The sequence below is a fragment of the Bombus flavifrons genome, chromosome 5 (genome assembly GCF_040668555.2).
Source record: "Bombus flavifrons isolate JBK064 chromosome 5, iyBomFlav1_principal, whole genome shotgun sequence".
NCBI lineage: Eukaryota > Metazoa > Arthropoda > Insecta > Hymenoptera > Apidae > Bombus > Bombus flavifrons.
Window position 1 is genome coordinate 11,306,414 of NC_138446.1, and position 20,526 is coordinate 11,326,939.

The window sequence follows — 20,526 nt, forward strand, 5'->3', positions numbered from 1 at the left end:
TGATAGGATAATAAATAAATAAAATTATGTTTGAATGCATTCTTAGTTTTTTATGTCCTATCTGTTTTGAAAAGAATTCGTTATTATCTAGAAGTGTATAAAATTTTACCCATATTACGAGAATATAATTATATCACGAAATTAAATATAATTAAATTTCAAAATGTACCTAGGACATATAATATCAAAAAATGTTCATAAAACGTAGCATAAAAAGATTATTATTCTAAATCTTTCAGTAATAAATATGCAAAGGTATAAACAAAAAGCGTATAGAGTGTTTAAAATTTATTTTGTTCGTGTATCTCATTATATTTCAAAGTATCACTTGCCAAGGAATTTTACAATGTTTATAACTTCATATACACCTTGTTTACCGCTCCGTACCTATAAATTTACCTTTAACACATTAATGGTTTCTTGACATGGATGTAATTTTCTAATAATAAACTATAAAAGAGAATGTCTTTACAGTAGATTATTTTATACAAAATAGTGTCCTTGGCCATTTGTTAATAGAACACAAGACAACTGGTGTTCGAAAATTATTGTGTCCTATTTTCTATGCATTCAGGTCATATTCATATAATGAGCAATGTGTGTTCAAAATGAGGGACATCATGAGCACTCATCTTTCTACCATATTAGATCATAATTAACATGAAAATTTTGGTAAAATTTATGTTAAAATAAATAATATTAATAAAAACCATAGATATATATATATATAAAATTGTAATGCAATTTTTTTACAACTGCTTTTTTAAATAAATTATTATAGTTTATATATACGTATAATGGTATGACCACTGCATACTACATTTTCTACAGATACTTTGGTGTTCAAATTACTCTTAGGTACCGTCTTTGTGAAAGTATTTACAGTAATTACAGTATAGAAAAGACAAAGTTTCACTCCATAAGCAATTTGAGAAAAATAATGCTAACGATATCCCATAAATTAATCATTAGTGTGTACCTTACAGTTGGTGTTATACATATTGCGTAAAAGTTTTATTTTATCATACTATCTCCTGTGTACAAAGCAATAAATACACTTATAACATAATACAAATACATTGCCATTGTCAAACAAAATGATATTTATCTATATAAATATCATTAAATTATCCACATAAAGTCACATAAGGATTATAGGCGCTATAATCTACAAATGAAAGCAACTACGCTAACAATTATATTAAACATAATTTACCAAAAAAAAATTGCATTATAATAAATCTTTTCTGAATAAATCACAGTTTATCATGAAACAAAATAAAGAGAAAAAGGGCTACTAAGTTTTAAGAAATTGGTCGATAATTATGTAGATTTTACCCAATGGTAAAAATTTGGAGGTATATTAATTATTATACAACAATAATTTTCAATGTAAACTTATTCTGAAATCACAATATAGAGCTGTCTATCAGTACCTGGCACTTTATGGCAAATCAAAGTTACATTAGTATTTCAAAGGCTAAGAACTTTATCTGTTTGCATAAAATTCAACAAATTTATATGAAAAATTGCAGTTTAATCATTCGTTCTAATATTTGTATTATTTCATATCACTCATTTTTATATTACTTGAACGCGTAATCTTCCTTACTTCTAAAGTAATATCCACAGAAACAGGTTTACTACATATTGTCACTGAGTGAAAAAAGTTATAAAACAGAGTCTTCAAAGTCAGTTTTACTTTCATATGGGGTAAACTTGCCCCATTCACCTCCTGTGCTGTTTATCACTAAACACATTTTTAATTTCCTTGTTACTAATACAGTTAGAATTTGACAAAAGTGCGTTCACATCTTTTATGATAAATAAAGAAAGTAATCTTGTTTTATTTCTTTTCTTTGTCAGAATCTGTTATTTCTTTTTTAATTGAGACTTTATTGTCGCATTTCTTGTCTTTATCCGTTTCTGCGAATTCCTTTTTTATTGGAACTTTGTTATCACCCCATCTTGTGTCCGTTTTAAATTTAGTTTCAACCTCCGATCCATTAACCTCGCCAATTTTTTCATCTTGAATTTCTACAATTTCCACCTTTTTCGTATCAGACTGCATCATTTTTGCTGCTATATGATACATATTTTTTACTGCTGTAAGGTATGTATGACATTCAGACTGCACAGAACAAACATCATATAAGTATATTTTTGAAATATTACATTATAAGAACAAAAAACAAGGAAGAAAACAAATTAAAAAGTGATACACTTACCGATACTTTTCTAAGTTTTTCATCCGTATTTCTTAATTTGTCTTTGTATATTTTTAAATCTTCAGAAAGGACTTTGATATTGTTTGCCTGTTTTGTTGATTTTTCATTTACTACGCACAACTCATGCTGTAATTCCATTAAACGTTCTTCCGTATCCAACCGAGCTTTTTCTGATCTTTGTAACTGGCTAACAAGTTTTTCTACATCTAACAAAGAACCTTTATACATAACAAAACCTTCTGATACAATTGATTCTTCAGACTGTTCCGTAAGCGCATCTTCCCTACGTGCTCTTTTTGATGGTGGTCCACTTCCAACGAACACAGGTAACAATTTTTTATTTCCTGAAGTATAAAAATAATAAAATATTAATACGTTATGTATCAATTATTAGGATATGATAAAACTTAAAATGACATTTAAAATATACCAAGTGCTAATGAACGTAATATTTCTTCATCGCTGTCTACCTTAGTAGAATCTGTTTTATCAGTTTCCTTTTCATCTTTCTTTTCCTCCTTTATGTCATCTTCCCTCGACCTGTCTGTTAATTTACGATAATGCAAAGAATCCCTTGTTACAACCTTTTGTACTAACTTACGAACTTGAGCTCTTGATAAATTGAGTCCTAAAGTATAAATAAGTTCTTCTATATCTTTGTCAAATATATAACCACAATGAGTTTGATCGAAATAAACGAAAGATAGTAAGAGATAAGGATCATGTGTATACAATTTTATCTTCCTTTTCCTTCCATCTTTTTCCCTATCTCTTCTACCATCCTTAATCGAATCATCATCCTATAAAATATAATCGTTATATAAATTTTTATAGAAAACATAAGATACATACACATATTTAATATGTTTAAAAATAATTACATCAGACTCATCTTCCTCATCATCATCATCGTCATCATTTTTTTCTTTTTCCCGATCCCTGTCATCTGTTTTACTTTTTGCATCTTTTTCATCTTTTTTATCTTTGCTTCCTTCTCTTCGTTTGTCATCCTTTCTTTCATCTTTCCTATTACATCTCTTGTCATCATCTTTTCTCTTATCATCTTTTTTCTCATCTCTTTTATCATCTTTTTTGTCCTTCTTCTTATCTTCGTCTTTTTCTTTTGGTTTTTCAGGCAGACTACATAATGCTCGATAAATTCGGAAACCAAAATCGCGCATTAACATCTCGTTAAAAAGTTCTGCGAAAAGTGATACCTCAAAGGAATGCTCCTGAATAAAAAAATGGTGATAAAGTATAAATTTTTATATTTGTTTATTTATATGACACTAGGTATGCGATTTATATTTTGTGTATAACAAGAAAGAAATAATTACCTTTGTATCTTCTGGTCTATAATCTAAAAGAACGCTCAAAGACATGACAGTACAGTCAAATTTCCCACTTTTAGCCATTCTGGATGGATGGACAATAATATGAGATGATTCGGGTAAAGTATATCGTTTTTCAAGAGCAGCACGTTCACGTTCACAAAGTTTTCTCCTATCTTCATCGTGCTGCATATTAATGTTACATAAAGTTAATTATTTATATTTTACTGTAATGTTTTGTAGGTAAAGCAAAATTACACATATATGTATAAAGAATCTTACATCCTTAATATCCTTGAATTTTTTATCCTCCTCTTCTTTCGGTGGAGGTGAGATATCTTTTTCGTTTTCGTCTATATCATCTTGCCGTCCCTCTTCTTTCGCTTGTTCTGACGTTATTGTTTTCATAAGTCTTGCAAGTAATTGCGACTTCAAACCTTTGCAATTTAAATTACGGGCTGCTAATTCTTGCCTTAGTTCATTCACCTGCATAAAACCAATGGCGTATAAATTCATGCTAAACGATAAAAATATTTATAATCAATTACATTGAAACTAACATTCATAGATTTTGGATCCAATTCAGAGTAATGAGTAGGATCCTTCTTCTCTGGTACTGGATCATCCTGAAAAAAAGAATTCGTGCATTATGTTATAGAAGTAAAGAACAGAATAGAAAACTACAAAACAGAAGCAGCCCCTATATAACGAAACGAAACCACTCCCTCTTCATTCTTTCATCACTCTCTCACATTTTAATGATATACACGGTTCTCCATTCACGATGACCTTCAAGTATGACTCAAGTAACTGCTAGATTCTCATAGTGTCCTGGCTCTGGTGTCTGTGTGGTTGATAGGTTATGGATAATATCAATAATGTTGTATATAACGATTATCAAATGAAATTTTTGAATGATTTATCAATGATGGTGAAGGTTTCAGGAAAGGGAATGGCTCAGCTGTGCTCTTCTCCGAGCTAGGCTTGCTTGCTTCTCTTGTTAATGCAATGTGACTGCCAGTGGCTAAGGGAATACTTGCAATACATTACTCATTGATCTTTTTTGTTATGTTAACTTTCTTTGCTTTACAATCTTTTGATAATCAAGATATCTTAAGATTCTATAGCAATTAATTAGCTATTAGGTCAATTTTATATTAAGCACATTACATTATTTTACATAGATAATAAACCGTTCTCTCAATGCTACTAAAAATGTGATATAAGAATGATATGCATATATCTATAAATAATAAATTATTCGGTTTAAAATTTTATCAATGTCACAACATTATTCATATGTTACTGAGTCATTTTATAAAACTGATATATATTTATGGATTGAAATAATAAAAGTTGAAATATTGATACAGCAATTAACTACTTATATAGTATGACAGCATTCAATAAAAAAAAGCCATTTAGGTGGTCTAAATTAACATTAAAAAGTTAAATGCTCAAGAAACGAACAGACACTTGACGATAGGATCAATGAGCAAGTACAGCCTATATTGAAAATCCAGTTTAGTAATGGGGGAAAACAGTTGCACGATTATATAATGTAATAAAAAGGTAAAAGTAATATGGGATGATGTTGGCAGTGCCTTTTGATCAGCGACGGCAGCCTCATCAGTCTCATTGGCAGCATCCAAATCGTCGGGACTAGAGGCAGCACGCAGCAATTTTCGCTCCAGTTGTTTCTTATAGCTGAGTTGCAGACCATCCCATTCCAATTTAGTGGGTACACAGCTCCAAACATCTGGGAGAAATAGTATGACGGTTTCAACGCGAGAGGGCACCACTCGCCCCGACTTGTGGGTAGTTTCTGCACGTCTGTAGTAGAGTTCCAGGAAACGGTACCTGTGCCGCAAGGAAAAACAATACCCAAACGTCAACTCAGGTTAATGCCGCTTAGCTTTGCCTTATATGCTAAGTGTTCGTTCGCTTGTTCGTAAAGCCCACGCACTGCATACAAAGCCACACACAGCGCACATTGTAGACCGTTTGATAAAGCACAACTGAATGGGTCACAATGATCATAGAACAATAGTGATGATCTTGTCTGCCACGACTGCTTGAATATCATCTGGGTGCTCGATACAGGATCCAGTGCAGCAATCTCCATCGGTCGGTCGTGTATAGAACAAATACATACCTCCTCTGTAGAGATTGAGCTACAACCTTAGTTATCAATTCAGAACTCGCATTAGAAGTTACTTTCTTTCACGGATGGTACACCTGCCGGATCTTTCTTAACACTATAACATTCTATCTCACGTCTTCAACATAATTAAATTATATGCCGTTATATCCAAAGAATGTGCGTATCATACATTTATACAACATGGAATGCTGGACGGAGCCGACGAGTCCAAAATTTTCAACCAATGAGAGTTTTTAATTTTTGTGATAATCTTTTTTTAAGTAACTTGACAATGTATCGGCGAATAATGGAACAATAATGGGCAGAAATACTAGATAGCATCACGTTGCTCTTTCGATGTAGTGCTTTAAATTCTATTTAAGATAGCAATAAAAGTAGAAAAGAGTATCAATATTTGGAGAACCGTACCACTGAGTGCAACTGGATAGATCTATCCCCGTGAGCGCTTTACAGGTCCTTACTGCTGTTCTAATCAATACCGATGGGTCCTTTTCAGGATTAGGACCATCCAAAGAAGGACTCCATGGTCCACCAATAGCCATTGTTTCGTTTTTACCCCGTAAGCCTACTAAGAAATTTATTAAACGCGTAGGATGTACATAATCGCGATCTGGATCTCTATCCTCAGACACACCACAACACCGTTTATAAATTTCTTCCATGGCAGGCATAGATATCAACATAACCTACAAAATAATATGTATAACTTAATAAAAAGTATTCATTTCAAAAGTTATTTTACCAATAATTTTTACAACTGTAATATAACAAACCTTTGCAGAGAAAAGATAATCAGCATCTGAAGGTTCTAGTACTGCTGAATTTTCGACATAAGGATCAACATCCTTGTGCATGACATGAAAAGAGCATGGTTTATTAAGGGCAAATGGCATATGTGGCGGAAAAGCATCAACCCATCGGAAATTAGTAGAAAAAAAATCGCTAGGAATATACATATTTTGATAACGTCTTCTTATCTCAAGTACATCTGCTTCGGGTCTAAAATAATAAGTAATTAAGTCTTATTGTTTTAAGTATATTACAAGAATGTGATACATAACACTATGATTTTTAGTAATATCACGTAAAAAATATACTTACAAATCAAGTGCTATTTTTGGTATCTGTACCATGTATCGTGGCACAACTCTGGTACGTCGTCTTGGTCTTGGAGATTTACTTCTCCTAGTCCTTGACGGACTACGTTCCTCTTTTTTTTCACGTTCTCTAATTCTTTCTTCACGACGCCTTTTTCTCTCAATTTCTTCTTCCTCGTTTTTCCGTTCGCGTGGAGACCTTTCTCTTACTCTTCCAACTTTGTTTCGGTTACTAGCTGTATTAGCACTTGTTGCACTAGTTGTAAATCTACCAACAATTATATGTCTCTTCAAAAAAACTATTATACTACATACTTTGTTACAAAAAGTGTTCACATGACATACCTAAATTTTGTATGTAACCATGATCTGTTATTATTAAGATGTATGTAATCTAACCTAGTATTAATTACCTATTATTAGCATTTTCAGCAGGTGGAGGTACAGCATTATATGTTCCTGAGGTTCGATTCTGTTGAGGTTGTGATTGTTGTTGTTGACGAGTGGCTTGATTATTTTGTTGTGTATTAGTGTTATTATTATTATTTCCCATAGGAAGTACTTGTATTCTAGTGGCACTCCATTTAAATGGCATGGATGGATTATATGATGCTTCCACCAATACTCGGTCACCCACAACAGGATTAGATCCTTTAACACATGCACTGTAAGAGTTTAATGTCATGTATTATAAATTTTAACTTACAAATATAATAAACACAGTCTTGTATACTATCATTACTTTGTTTGAAAGAATACATCTTCATCCACAAAACCAAAGTTGTCATATACTTGTGTAACTGTGCCAGTAAAAACTCTTTGCTTGGTAGATGATGAAGGTACATTTTGTTGTACTTGCTGTGGAACACCAGCGACAGAAGGTTGAAATGCATTTGTATTTAATGCTCTCGGTGGTGGATAGGAAACAGTAGCTACTTGTGGATATAATTGACCAGCTATACCCGATGGCAAATTAGATCCAAGTGTTGCCATTGAAGCCATTGTTATATTGGGCTATTTTATAAGATACATGTTAATGTATATCAATAAAAATTATAATAGACATAGATTAATAAAGATAACCATGAGATATAATAAAAATTTAACATGTAATTAATAATAAGGCATTACATATTCTTAATATATTATTTATACATATATTCTAAAGTAAGTTATTATTCATACTAACCTGTTGTAGTCCTAAACTTTGTTGATAAACTTGCTGAGTTTGTTGTTGATACTGAACCATAGGTTGTCCACCTATACTACCCATTGCTTGACCTAACATTTGCTGCTGAATGTTTTGAATTCCTTGTCCTATGTATAGATGGAAATAAAATATCCCAAATTTATATATTTAAATATTATTACACTTAATTATTTATGATATGTCAATCATATTATAAATGCATTGCACAATTTATATCGATAAATTAGTTTGTTTATTTGTAGTATATCCTACAAACATCTTACATTTTTGTACATAAGTACATATAATAAATTTCATATACACAAATACATAGTTACATATAATAAATTTCCTTCTTCGAGATATAAATTAAACAATAATTATAAAAATATTTACATTGCACAAATACATTATTTATATTTAAAGAACGATTGCTCCAGGTATGGCATTCATATGAATATAAGTAAAATATATTTACAAATAAAAGAAAAAATTCATTTGTTTCAAAAATAACTATTGCAAATTAAAGATGCAACACTAAAAATTTTGTTTCTTTTAAAGCATTCCATGTTTATTACTTAAAAATATGTATTATGAATTAGTTTTTAATAACTTGATATTTCACAAAATATTGGTAAGAAATATTTTATATATTTATTGACTTGTATAAGTTGTAACAGAAATTTGGCAACATTGTTGACTTGCACACGGATCGACAATAAGACATATATTAGTAATAAAACTACTTTACCTGCATTACGAACCCACGGTGGGTTTTTACCACCTCCAAATGGTGAAAGATTACTCATTTCCTAAGGAATATGTGATATTATTAACAACACAAATTTAACGATATTTTGACTACACTTAATTAAGCGTCCTTCACTCGGGCGCCATCTTTTCACCTATACTACTGAAATCAAATGTTACTCTATGCAGGAAGCGAGATTAAATTTTCAATTTTTCAAATGTTCTTAATGCAATTTTTACGCGATATAGATATTACTTCAAATATGCAGCATAATTAATTTTCCTAAATTACTGTCTAGAAATAAATAATTAGAATTTAAATGATCGTAAAAAAATTTTTTAAATTTTAATTTGATTCTGTTATGTACTGATTGTCAGACGCACAATAGAAGCATAGGAAGCATACTCGTTACATTCAGACTCGATAGAAACAGTTACAGTTTTATTATCGAAAGTTGGTATTTAATATTTTAATGTACTTAAATTTGTGTATTTTCGAGAAAAGTAGTTTTAAATCTAAGGTAATAATCGATTGTTTAAATGTGATTTTATTGAATAATATATTGATAGAAAATTCAAGTGATATATTTTTACTCTATTATGGCGATAATGACATGAAAACGTCATGTCCGGCGGTAGATACACAATAAAATAGAACAGAATCATGATTGGTCCACAATCAAAAGATTATCAAGATCCAAGGCAATTCATGACATAACATCCTTTAGTTACGTTAAATGAGTCATATTAGTGTAATTGCATGCTCTCTTTTCCATTACGAAGTGAAACAAGGTTCCCGGTAATAAGCTATAATTAAAAAAGTATCAACGAAACAAAAGATAAGAATTTAATAACTAGATTGCATATTTTTATGCATTTATAGGAAACAATGCTATAAAGAAATATTTAACAATTTTCTATCGAAGTTCTACTTTTTTAATTTTCGAAGATATGAATTTGCATAAAAACCCGCAGTCTATTGATGAGAATATACATATAAATATATGTAGTTAACATGAATATTAATATTTTAAATAAAATTTAGCGCACAGCTTGCAATATTTTTCAATAACGTAAAAATGAATAATTTAATTCTATGTGCAAACATATAAACATTCAATTTAAATCATGGATATTTTTAATAATTTGCAAATTATAAAATATGCTTAATTATTGGAAGATATGTATTATACGCATTATACGCCAATAACAAAAATAACAATAGCATACATTATTTTTGCCACTCACGTTAAGAAACTTTAAGGCGCAACCACATAAAGATATGTAATTTAAAATCACGTGAATTTATAAAGTAAGCAGAAGAATGCGGCGTAACGAATATTTCCAACACGAAATTATAATCACAAAAATGAATTTTATAAATAGAATTATCGTTTTGTGTAAATTTTACATTTTCATGTAGAATTTTATTCTAATTAAGTTTTTCGTTTCTATAAGTTTCAATATGAATATTACGTGTTCTTTTTATTATATAACAAAGCATATTATTGGTTGTTTCACATTTATAAATATAATCAACATTTTCTGTAAATTTTATATTTTCATTTATACTTTTACTTTAATTGTTATTATTATTATTATTATTTTGATTTCATAAGTTTTAATAGAATATTTATATATTCTTTTATATAGAATAATAACTTTTCCGTTACACGATCAAAAACATAACATGCTATTGGTCATTTCACATGGTCATGGAAGATGTCGTATCTTATTGGCTAACTTTAGGGAGCATGCTCGTCGTTCAATAATTATCGATATTAAACGGAAAACTGCCATTTTATTACATAATAATTTCTTGAAATCATAACTGATCGTCTTTGGAAAATAATAGGAGCTATATTGCTCGGTAGAAACGAAAGATCGAGCCGTTTGAAATTGATTTTTCAGGTAACAAAGTTTGAACATGGCGTTGAGATCGATCTGCCGGCTGTCAATTGATTCGACCTTCAGCCATTTGAGCCATTTGGGAGCCACCGCCCGGCCGAGACGATCGTCTTTCGCATTGCTCGCACGGAGTTTCGCCACTGTTGCAGAAAATATGAGTCTGCCGCGCGTTTTCTTTGACATGACCGCGGATAATAAACCCGTGGGTCGCATCGTAATGGAGGTGAGTGAAAATTGTGCACGATTAATATGGTTTTCACTTCTTAAATGTGTTGTCGTCGGAATCCCGGCATGATTGGCCATCTTGGATTTTCTTGAAAGCCGGTTATGTGAGATGATTTTCGATTGGAATTTCCTTCAGAATCGTTATCACGCATATTTTTATTGTTTAAAACTTTTATTTTGTATCAATAAAATGGAATCTTCATTTACTTGATGTAGCAAAGTATAATTCGGATAGATGTAACGTGTATTGCGTTACTCATTCTTTTGATCTGCAGTGAATCGTAAAATTTTCCATTCACCGATTGCTGCTGACACGTTTGATTACGTATTCCGCACAGGTGAAACTTGAATGCGCGACTACGAAATATGTTTTTAGGAATTATTTTGAGAGTTACAAGTGTTGTATAAGATTAAAATATTACGGTTACATCTTTTTTTGTAATTTATTGAGGAGGTGGAAAAAAAAGCAAAAAGAGATGTGAACAAATTGCGAATACGTCATAGATACAGTGGAAGTGGTAATACAATTTCATTTGCATTTAAGTCTGAACGTTTTTTATTATATTATACTGTACTGAGTTTCTTACTATGCTATAAATTTAGTTATTGATGCTACACATATATGTTGTTATATAAATAGATTAATTTTTCACTTCAATAAATCAAATCTATACATTATACCTTAACCATTTGAGTCCTAAGCAGCGCGATCGCGCTGTTTAGATTTTGTGTCAAAAAGTACTAATACATTTGAACGATACGGACGACTGACGATATTTTGTGTTTCATTGTTATCTTCTCAATAACTTTTATTGAACAAAACTTGAAATATTTATAAACTAATAATACGTATATATAATAATATATATGTATTTCATAAAATAACAAATATGATGAGCGCTATTGCGCCGCTTGTTTCTCTTCGCAATCGATTAAGACAAGCGCTATCGCGCTGTTCGGGATTTTTCGACCCTGTTTTTTCAAAGACCCCTGGGATTCAAACGGTTAAAAGAATGACTTGTAGATTATGGCATCGTTGTATTATATCCTATATTAATTATTATCAGCAATTTATTTTTGATGATCATAATTAACTAACTTTTCTTTAAATTTTAGAAGTAGTGATTTATATAAGTGCAAATGTTATTGTGTGTATGTAAAGCATAACTACATTTTTATTTCCATTTTTTAAAAGAATCGTATTAAATTTTCAGTTGAGGAGTGATATTGTCCCCAAAACAGCAGAGAATTTTAGAGTTCTTTGTACTGGTGAGAAGGGCTTTGGTTATAAAGGAAGCAGTTTCCATAGAGTGATTCCAAACTTCATGTGCCAAGGAGGTGATTTCACCAACCACAATGGCACTGGTGGAAGGTCCATCTATGGCACGAGATTTGATGATGAAAACTTTACGTTGAAACACACCGAACCTGGTATTCTTTCCATGGCAAATGCAGGTCCAAATACAAATGGTAGTCAGTTCTTCATCACCAGTGCCAAAACAAGCTGGCTTGATGGCAAACACGTTGTATTTGGAAAAGTTATCGAAGGAATGGATGTTGTTAGAAAAGTATGTAATATAATCATATTTTTCGTCTTTTATTTTATTTTATTGTATTTTATGAATAGATATTATAGCAGAGAAAGAATATTTGTTTTTTCTTATTTGTTTTAATATTTCCTTTAATAAACATTTATTTTGCTTTTCTATATTATAACTTGATAAAGAGTAAATTAATACTTTCATTGCTTCTATCTTGCAGTTTTTAATTTAAAAAGAGGTTGATACTTTAACATAGCGCGTATTACTTATTGTTTTTATAAGGAAGAATATAATATGTGTATCTTTTTTTCAGTTGGAAAGTATGGGATCTCAAAGTGGAAAGACTTCCAAAAAAATTGTAGTAGCTGACAGTGGAGAACTGTAATTGTTTGACTAGATACTCTAATGACTGCATTTTTATTTAGCTGTTGCATACAACTGTTGCTATCTTTATTGTATGACTCATTCATTCTAATCATCACCATTTTCCCTTAATATTATGGATTTAGTTTCCATATTTAAAAAAGTGTATATTTACCTTAATTTGGTATTAACAAATCAAGTGCATTGTATTATTTTTTTTATTACAATTAATTAAAATTGGAATATACAATGAAATAGAATCTAATGAGATAATTTCTTGTTCTGTCTGTTTTTTAATTATAAAAAACTTCAATTTCTTGTTTATTATTACCTGCAATAAGCAACATACTTCTCCTATATTAAAGTGGAATGTAAAACAAATGAAAAAGATTTAGATCCACATTCTTCCATGAAATATTGATCCTTTAATGGTATTAAATGGTATATCACAGTAAAACGTACATATATGAACTGTACGTCTTATAAAACTTTCCTGTGTGTACTATTCATATTTTAGTATCTAATAAGAATAAAATTCGTAAGCATTTACTTACATTTCTAAGGTCCATGAATAATTAGTGAGTGTTACATGATTACTGTATAATGCATTTATCTGTGACGTTACGATATTTTAACTTTTCTATTGTGCTTTTATACTTAGAACCACCAAAATAATGCTCATTATCTAGGGCATTATTCGTTTTGATATGTATACACCATCCCATTTCTAAGCACAGATTGGTAATAGAGGTTTGATTAGCGTAAACCATAAGATAATGCCTTTAGATAATTCCATCTTCTTCTAATGTAACACTAACATTGAAAGATGTAGTTGCAGCGGTCACAGTAATTGGGATTTCTATAAAATAAAATTGTTTTCAGAAGTAATTGTTGTACGTTTACTATCACAAAGTATGAATTCCTATATTTCGGCGGATTCGTTTCACTAAATTTTATAATTTGTTTCTACAATGTAAAATTTCTTTTGATATTAATGAATTTATATTCTAATATAAACAGAAAGCATTTGGAAATAATATTATAATTTGCAATTATTTCTATTTTTACTATTAACATTCTTATTGAATTATTGAACAATTAATGAACTCAGAACAAAAGTTGGTAGAATTTCTATTTATTTTTGAATTTTTTAGATATTTTTACTTTTCATGATATCCAGCTTTTTCATTCGTTCAATTACAATGAAATTAATTTGATAATAAGAAAGCGATAATGTAAAAAATTGGATGGAAAATAAACCTTAAACATTATGTTAAAGTGATAAAAATAAATTTTCAAGGTGGTTTTTATAATAACCTATGGTCACATAGATCATTTTAATTAACAAATAAGTATATTTCATAATTTTTAGTTTTTCTTAGAAGTTAAGTTGTGGATTAAAAATGTATGATGTATTGCAACTTGGTTTATATTTTTTTATATCTATAACTAACGTAGGCATTTAAAAATAGAAAGGTACGTAAATAAATCCTGTAGTATGGATCTTTCCACGTCTAGTGATAAAACAAGGAAGAAAAAGAATAAAAAAATGTATAAAAGAAATTTCATATGAAGCATAACTATAATGTCTTAATAATATCGTATGACATATAATTACTAAACATTGCTAAAATTATTTTGTTACGACTAAATTTTAATGATATTTTCTTTGCTTATGTCACTATAATATAGAAAAATTATATTTCTATTTTCATGAAAATTGGAAAACTAATATTATTTAAAATTATTGGAAGCTTATTTATAATTAGAATACGTTTTTAATTTTGTCTTTGGGAATGAAGCATTACATTACTTTTGCAAATTGATTTACATAGTATTACTGATCTGTTGACTATAAACAATTATAATTGTTTGTTTAGTTAATATTAGTATCGAAAGAACTAAACATTTATTATTAATTAGTATATTGTAAGAAAATTTGTTTAGAAGATGAAATATTTTGTCTGTGAACGATAGAAACTAAGTGTAAGAATTTTACATTTTTTTTATACAATAAAATTTGCATCTCTACTGTTTGTGGTATTCATTAAATGCAATTACATATTAGAATCTTAGAAGGAAAATTATATTTCTAACGTACACTTCTGTACGGAATCTTGTTGAAATAATGATAAAACTATTTATATTATGTGTCGTAATAGATTAGATTGCTTAAATTATGAATGTTATAAAATTATATAAATGAGTGATAAGCGTAGATAAGCGTGATTTAAAATCATAAATAGGAAACATGTTTGCACTGTATTATTTATTTTATTATAGATATATAACATTTCTGACTTGCTCCTACTTATTATTTATTTACAGCTTATCTATATCAATGTGTCGCAAACACATTATGATGTCAATTCCAATTCTTCATACTTTTGCTCGTAATATCTATGCGGCAGATAAGTTTTTACGTAATGAAACTTAATCATCACAGTTATAAAATAATTTCCTTTTAATAAAATGTATGTTTATATTTATAAAGGTATTGTTTGAACAGTAATACATACGATAAGGAAGAAGAATACTTTTATCTCGTTTAAGATCAAGGTTATTTAGTCGTAAGATGTTTTGTAAATTTAAAAATCGAAAATAAATTAGGAGTATAATGATACAGTTTTTAGATTCTTTTCAGAGCTTTATTATTTAAAACAGTTAAACGATTTGTTATATCCATTCTGCCAAATCCCTTTTTCGACATTTTTTGACATTCCAGGTGAATTTAAATTTAAAGCGAAAATGATTGTTATTTTATTATATCATATATCGAAAATACGATACACAAGAGAAAAAGGTATGATTTATTTCATTAATTTAACAAATTCATGTTGTCCTGGGATACAAGCATATTTTGCACTGTTTCTATTTATATTCATATTAAAATGGTACATATTTGTAATTTTCTGGTTAACTAAATCGGTACCTACATGAAAGTAGAAATAGTCATTGAGATTGTGGCACTATAAATTTCAAATTTAATTCTTCAACACGTTGAGTGTTAAGGTGTTCGTCGGTGACCTACGTCTCTCAACTAAATTTTTTAGAATGATAAAAATAGGATAAATGTCATGGTCTAAAAAATGGTCGGCAATGTGAATGATTTAGATAACAGTGTCAAAGAAAAGGTACGCAAATACATTAGAATATTTTGCAAGAATGAAATGTTTTGGTATGGTACGCTTTAATCTATCTAACCAGGACAAAATACGTATAAAAATCGCGTGGCAATCAACATATTAAAAAAAAAAAAAAAAAAAGAAACAGATGCTCCTGATTCTTTTTTAGTACATTTTCATAAAATCTTCTAAATGTTCAATCCTCATAGAATGAAAGGGAGAGCATACGTTTAAATCTCCGCAGATTTTATTAATTCTGTGAAAGGTGAAACCATAAATACAATATGAGTATTATATCAACGTTATTTCATACAGGTAACAACATATTATTATGTACGTAACAGTTATATTTAATGAAACATTTACATATCCATTAAATCCATGTTCTCTGCTAAACGTTCGTTTATTAATAAAACTGCCATAATCGTTCACGCATTGTTCGCTTCCTTAATTATTTTTCAAAGTATAACGATGATCAATGATGCAACAAAAATGTCACGTACATCCCAACAATCTTACATGAGATTTCAGCTATGTTTTTACTATACAAATTAAGTCATTATTAAAAGTATATATATATACATATATATATATACATGTCAATTTTTATACACATAATTATACATATTTATATATGTATGCGTATATATATATATTTATATAATATATTACAATCATTTAATAAACCTTCATTTTCATTTAATATTTTCATTTAATAATTTAATAAACCTTCGACCCGCAAAGGCAAATAAATACACGCATAACATTTTTCTTCAGCGGCATTCTTCTAGGATTGTATTTGTTGAAAGAAGGATAGCGTTAAGCGTTGGAATAAAGAATGACGAATCGTTATTCCTTAACCATCGTACCTAGATACATATTTATTGAGTTACTTGTATTGTAATCGAAGTCTAATATCCTTCATCTTTAGGTGTAAATATTACTGCCGTTGTTAATGTTATTTAAGTTTTACTACTGGAAAGGAGATTTAAGTTTGAAGGTAGGCAAGTCTACTGTTCTTAAAGCTGACATTTAGACGTCTAAGATTTTTTGTGTCTTTATTGACAAAAATACATTTGACTTTGCATATCTAAAGTAAAGGATTTGTGTTGTCTAAAATAAATAGATCATCTTTCTTTAGAAAATTCAATGTGGTGAAATTAGAATATGAGATAAAAGAAATACTGTGCATATGATTTGATTGAAATTTTGAAAGTGTATAGACCCTGTTTTAGAAATATGAGTATTAATTCGGCAGACTATAAATTTATATTACAAAATTAACTGTTTTCTACTTTTGTTGTATTTTTTTTATACTTTCTTGACATTTTACTGAAAATGGTGGAGATTTTTAATCAGTAATTAATAAAGTGAATTCATAAAATAACTTTTAAACGCATTGCTATCTAAAGTACAAATTCTTACGTTTTTGTAATATATTCTTATAGTTATTGTATGTAACGTATTTGAATCTTTACGTGTAGGGTTAAAATATTTTGTCCGCATTTTATTCAGTCATTTAAAACATCAAAGCAAACTTATTTCAAGTGAAAAATAATCCTTATTCCTATAAGCAGTATTCATTACAAGAACTAATTTTACATATATAATCGTAACAAAAAAGAAACATTAAACAGGCATCTATAGTTATTGACATTTATCTTTTGTATGTTCATTTACGAGGAAATGCTACTTAATGTAAAAGCGACTGGATTTCATATTTTTAACTACTGTGTACATGTATTAAATCTTATTGTCCTTCTTAAAAATTAAATAAATACTCATAATCCTAAAACATTCTATGTTGTACTAGATATATATACAATTAAAATGTGTAATAATGTGAATGATAAGCTAGTTTAAATAATTATTTTGCTTAAACGTAAGTTAATTGAAATCAGATGAATGTTATACACGCACCGTGTATTATGAACTATTGATTGATTGACGCTCATATTTAATTATTAATGAGAGAATTAGAAAAATCAAATTGAATGTAATTTGTCCTTCTTATATTTATTAAAATGAGTTCTGGGGTTTGAAACACTGGAGATTAGAAATTTTGATTAATGTTTCACATTATGACTGGACGCTTGTTGTAACATCTTTTGTACGGGATACACTATACATACACAAGATCAAAATGGAATTTCGAAACGATCGTATCGTTCAACAACAATCTCTTTTACCTTTGATCCTCTTCATAAAAACGCAATTCTCCTTTACGGAACATCATATAACATTTATTGTACGATATATTGTTCAATTATATTTCGAAATTTTCAGCTTCGAATCTTTGTTTAATTATACTGTGGAATTAAATATCATACGTTATTTAAATATAGAGATTGACAAAACTTTTGCCCACATTTATTTGCTGAAAGCTGTATCCACTGAGATGTTTAAATCTGCGAAATTTCATGGACTTTTATATTTAATTTTTCACCATGAATCCCGCTTTGCGATACAATACATATTAGGTTTACAATCTCTTAAGTTTGCAGTACCAATGTTGATTTTATCTGAAACTATCTGTTTGCAAATGATGGTGATATCTTTCTTCGTTGGAATTACCCTTCACTTACAAATTAACAATTATTAACATTGAACAGTATTGTTAAACTTCAATAAAAATAAGATCGATAACTAAACGTTAGTTAAAGAAACTTCCTATTACAGTTATAACAAATCATATTGAATTTTGTTTAGAAAGCAATAATAAAAATGGGTGTCTTTTTGTGAAAATAATTTATAATATTTCACTCAACTTATTCATATAAGAGATATTAGTTTGTTTAAATACCCTGTTGCACCCTTTTATTCATTTTCAACCCAATTTTTTCACAACATTAAAAAATATTTTAAACCTGAAGAAAAATATGAAGAACTTCTTACTAGCATGACTTTTCCATTTCATGTTAAACATCCTCTTAAGATATTATAAATCTTTCTTGTTTACTAAAACCAGAGCCTAACTGAAATATACGAGGATCGCAACAGGATTAATCGTAATACATGATTAAATACAAGCAATATGTAAGCTATATTTTTACTTGTTACTTCAGAAATAAATATTTCACGAGCATCGTCTTTAGCTTAAGGAAAATAAACTCGTGAAATTTAATTTAAAAACGTCGTAAAACATGGAAATGTTGCAGGATAACAAATTAGAAGAGATATATTAAATAAATCACAGTTCAGGTATCTATAACATGTGATTCTCTTAACAAATCTGTTTCATTCATCAAGCAACTGCAAAATTTCCGTAAAATCAGAAGCGGTTTCACGAATAATACGCATTCGTAAACATGATAGATAAGAGTTAGTATCGCGGCGTTTTAGAGTATCTATGAGTGTAATATGGAAAGTAAAAAGATGTACAATAAAAATAGTTCGATTTCCAAGCTATCACTAACATTGTAATGAATTATTATACATACAGCGGCTCACGAAAGTACTCGGACGCTTACAGAAACTTTTCATGAATATTTTGTTGAAGCCTTTCATGAATCTGAAAATGCATTAGGCTGTCCCAAAAGTTTCTTTCGTTTTATTCTATTACTACAAAATGGATCATACATAATTCGATAAAATAATATAAAACAAAAAGTGTCGTGCATCTATTATTTCCTTATAAAACGAAAGAAACTTTTGGAACACCCTAATACAAACGTAAATAGAAATTATAAGATGCTTATTGATTACCATCGGTATTTGGACAGTTAATTATGTATTGTATAAATAAGTCACAATATTTTTAGTAGGACCATTTTTACCCCTAATCAATCATATGTTTAAAATTACTCTTCACACTGAATATTATTTTTTTGCTATGTTTACGTTTGCAATAAGCATCTTCTAACTTCCATATATACATTTTCAAATTGGTTTCAATTTTTACCGGTGTAATCATGATAGACATGTCTCATTACAGTGAAGTGAGAAAAAGACTAACGTACATAATATATATTCGTAAAAATCTTCTATCATATAACGAGTGTTCGAATATTTTCGTCAACTACTGTATACATATTTCATGGATATTTGTGTGAGATTAAAATCGACAGAAATGATAAAAGAATATCGTAGGGTTATAGCAATAAGAAAGTACAAGGAAAGTATGGCTCGTTAATTTGAGTTAAACGAGATTGTCAGTCATCTATTAGGTCGCGTTAATCTTTGAATAAATCCTTAAATGAAGAAGCGTTGATTAAACGAGAGAGACTCGCATTTGTGCTTCCATACTACTTGACGAATAGGTCCTTCAGGGAAGAACAGATAGACGGTTCGCAGGATTCCGTTTGTTCTTGGTCCTTGGTACTTGAAAACCAACTTGCCACTTTGCCTGACCTTGGTTTGTTCGGAGATACCGAGGGCTTTCCGCTCGATCCGGATGCCTCCGTATCGTTTCCCCTTTGTGCCGTTAAAATCTTCTCAATTGCGCTACCCAATACCTACGAACAAAATTGTTCTTACAAATTTATGAATATTATGTGTTTACGTATTTGAATGAAAATTTTTATGAAACGAGATTTCGCATTAAGCGAAAAGATGGTAAAAGATGGCCAAGAAAATGGTAGCTTAATCCGTGGAAGATGAAGCAGT

General features: G+C 29.4%; 3 protein-coding genes across 5 annotated transcripts in view; 1 reads left to right on the top strand and 2 right to left on the bottom strand.

The window, feature by feature from the left end:
- Positions 1-278: 278 nt before the first annotated feature.
- Positions 279-8,928, bottom strand: LOC138179831 (cell division cycle and apoptosis regulator protein 1). The gene is made up of 15 exons (XM_069112993.1): positions 8,761-8,928; positions 8,010-8,137; positions 7,563-7,834; positions 7,234-7,485; positions 6,825-7,088; positions 6,497-6,722; positions 6,132-6,409; positions 5,164-5,419; positions 4,120-4,185; positions 3,842-4,045; positions 3,566-3,745; positions 3,110-3,460; positions 2,659-3,028; positions 2,229-2,572; positions 279-2,131 (listed from the first exon to the last, which is right to left on the bottom strand). Exons 1-15 carry the CDS (start codon positions 8,816-8,818, stop codon positions 1,847-1,849), a joined length of 3,534 nt encoding a protein of 1,177 aa, XP_068969094.1. The 5' UTR covers positions 8,819-8,928; the 3' UTR covers positions 279-1,846.
- Positions 8,929-10,567: 1,639 nt separating this feature from the next.
- LOC138179838 (peptidyl-prolyl cis-trans isomerase) lies at positions 10,568-13,684 on the top strand. Its single transcript, XM_069113013.1, has 3 exons — positions 10,568-10,890; positions 12,107-12,460; positions 12,747-13,684. Exons 1-3 carry the CDS (start codon positions 10,687-10,689, stop codon positions 12,816-12,818), a joined length of 630 nt encoding a protein of 209 aa, XP_068969114.1. The 5' UTR covers positions 10,568-10,686; the 3' UTR covers positions 12,819-13,684.
- A 3,524-nt stretch (positions 13,685-17,208) lies between these two features.
- Positions 17,209-20,526, bottom strand: part of LOC138179837 (uncharacterized) — a 70,779-nt gene continuing 67,461 nt past the window's right edge. For all 3 annotated transcript variants that reach the window (XM_069113012.1, XM_069113010.1, XM_069113011.1), the window contains one exon: positions 17,209-20,375. In XM_069113012.1, coding sequence (XP_068969113.1) covers positions 20,166-20,375 — 210 coding nt within the window. In that variant the 3' untranslated portion in view covers positions 17,209-20,165. The remainder of the gene's footprint in view (positions 20,376-20,526) is intronic.

Excerpts from the sequence above, each read along its gene's own strand:
- LOC138179831 (XM_069112993.1), bottom strand. The coding sequence starts at position 8,818 with ATGAGTAATCTTTCACCATTTGGAGGTGGTAAAAACCCACCGTGGGTT. Across the intron at positions 6,723-6,824 it reads CCAAAAATAGCACTTGATTT|ACCCGAAGCAGATGTACTTG; the intron begins GTAAGTATATTT and ends TTATTATTTTAG. Across the intron at positions 5,420-6,131 it reads CTATCCAGTTGCACTCAGTG|GTACCGTTTCCTGGAACTCT; the intron begins GTACGGTTCTCC and ends CTTGCGGCACAG.
- LOC138179838 (XM_069113013.1), top strand. The coding sequence starts at position 10,687 with ATGGCGTTGAGATCGATCTGCCGGCTGTCAATTGATTCGACCTTCAGC. Across the intron at positions 10,891-12,106 it reads TGGGTCGCATCGTAATGGAG|TTGAGGAGTGATATTGTCCC; the intron begins GTGAGTGAAAAT and ends TTAAATTTTCAG. Across the intron at positions 12,461-12,746 it reads GAATGGATGTTGTTAGAAAA|TTGGAAAGTATGGGATCTCA; the intron begins GTATGTAATATA and ends TCTTTTTTTCAG.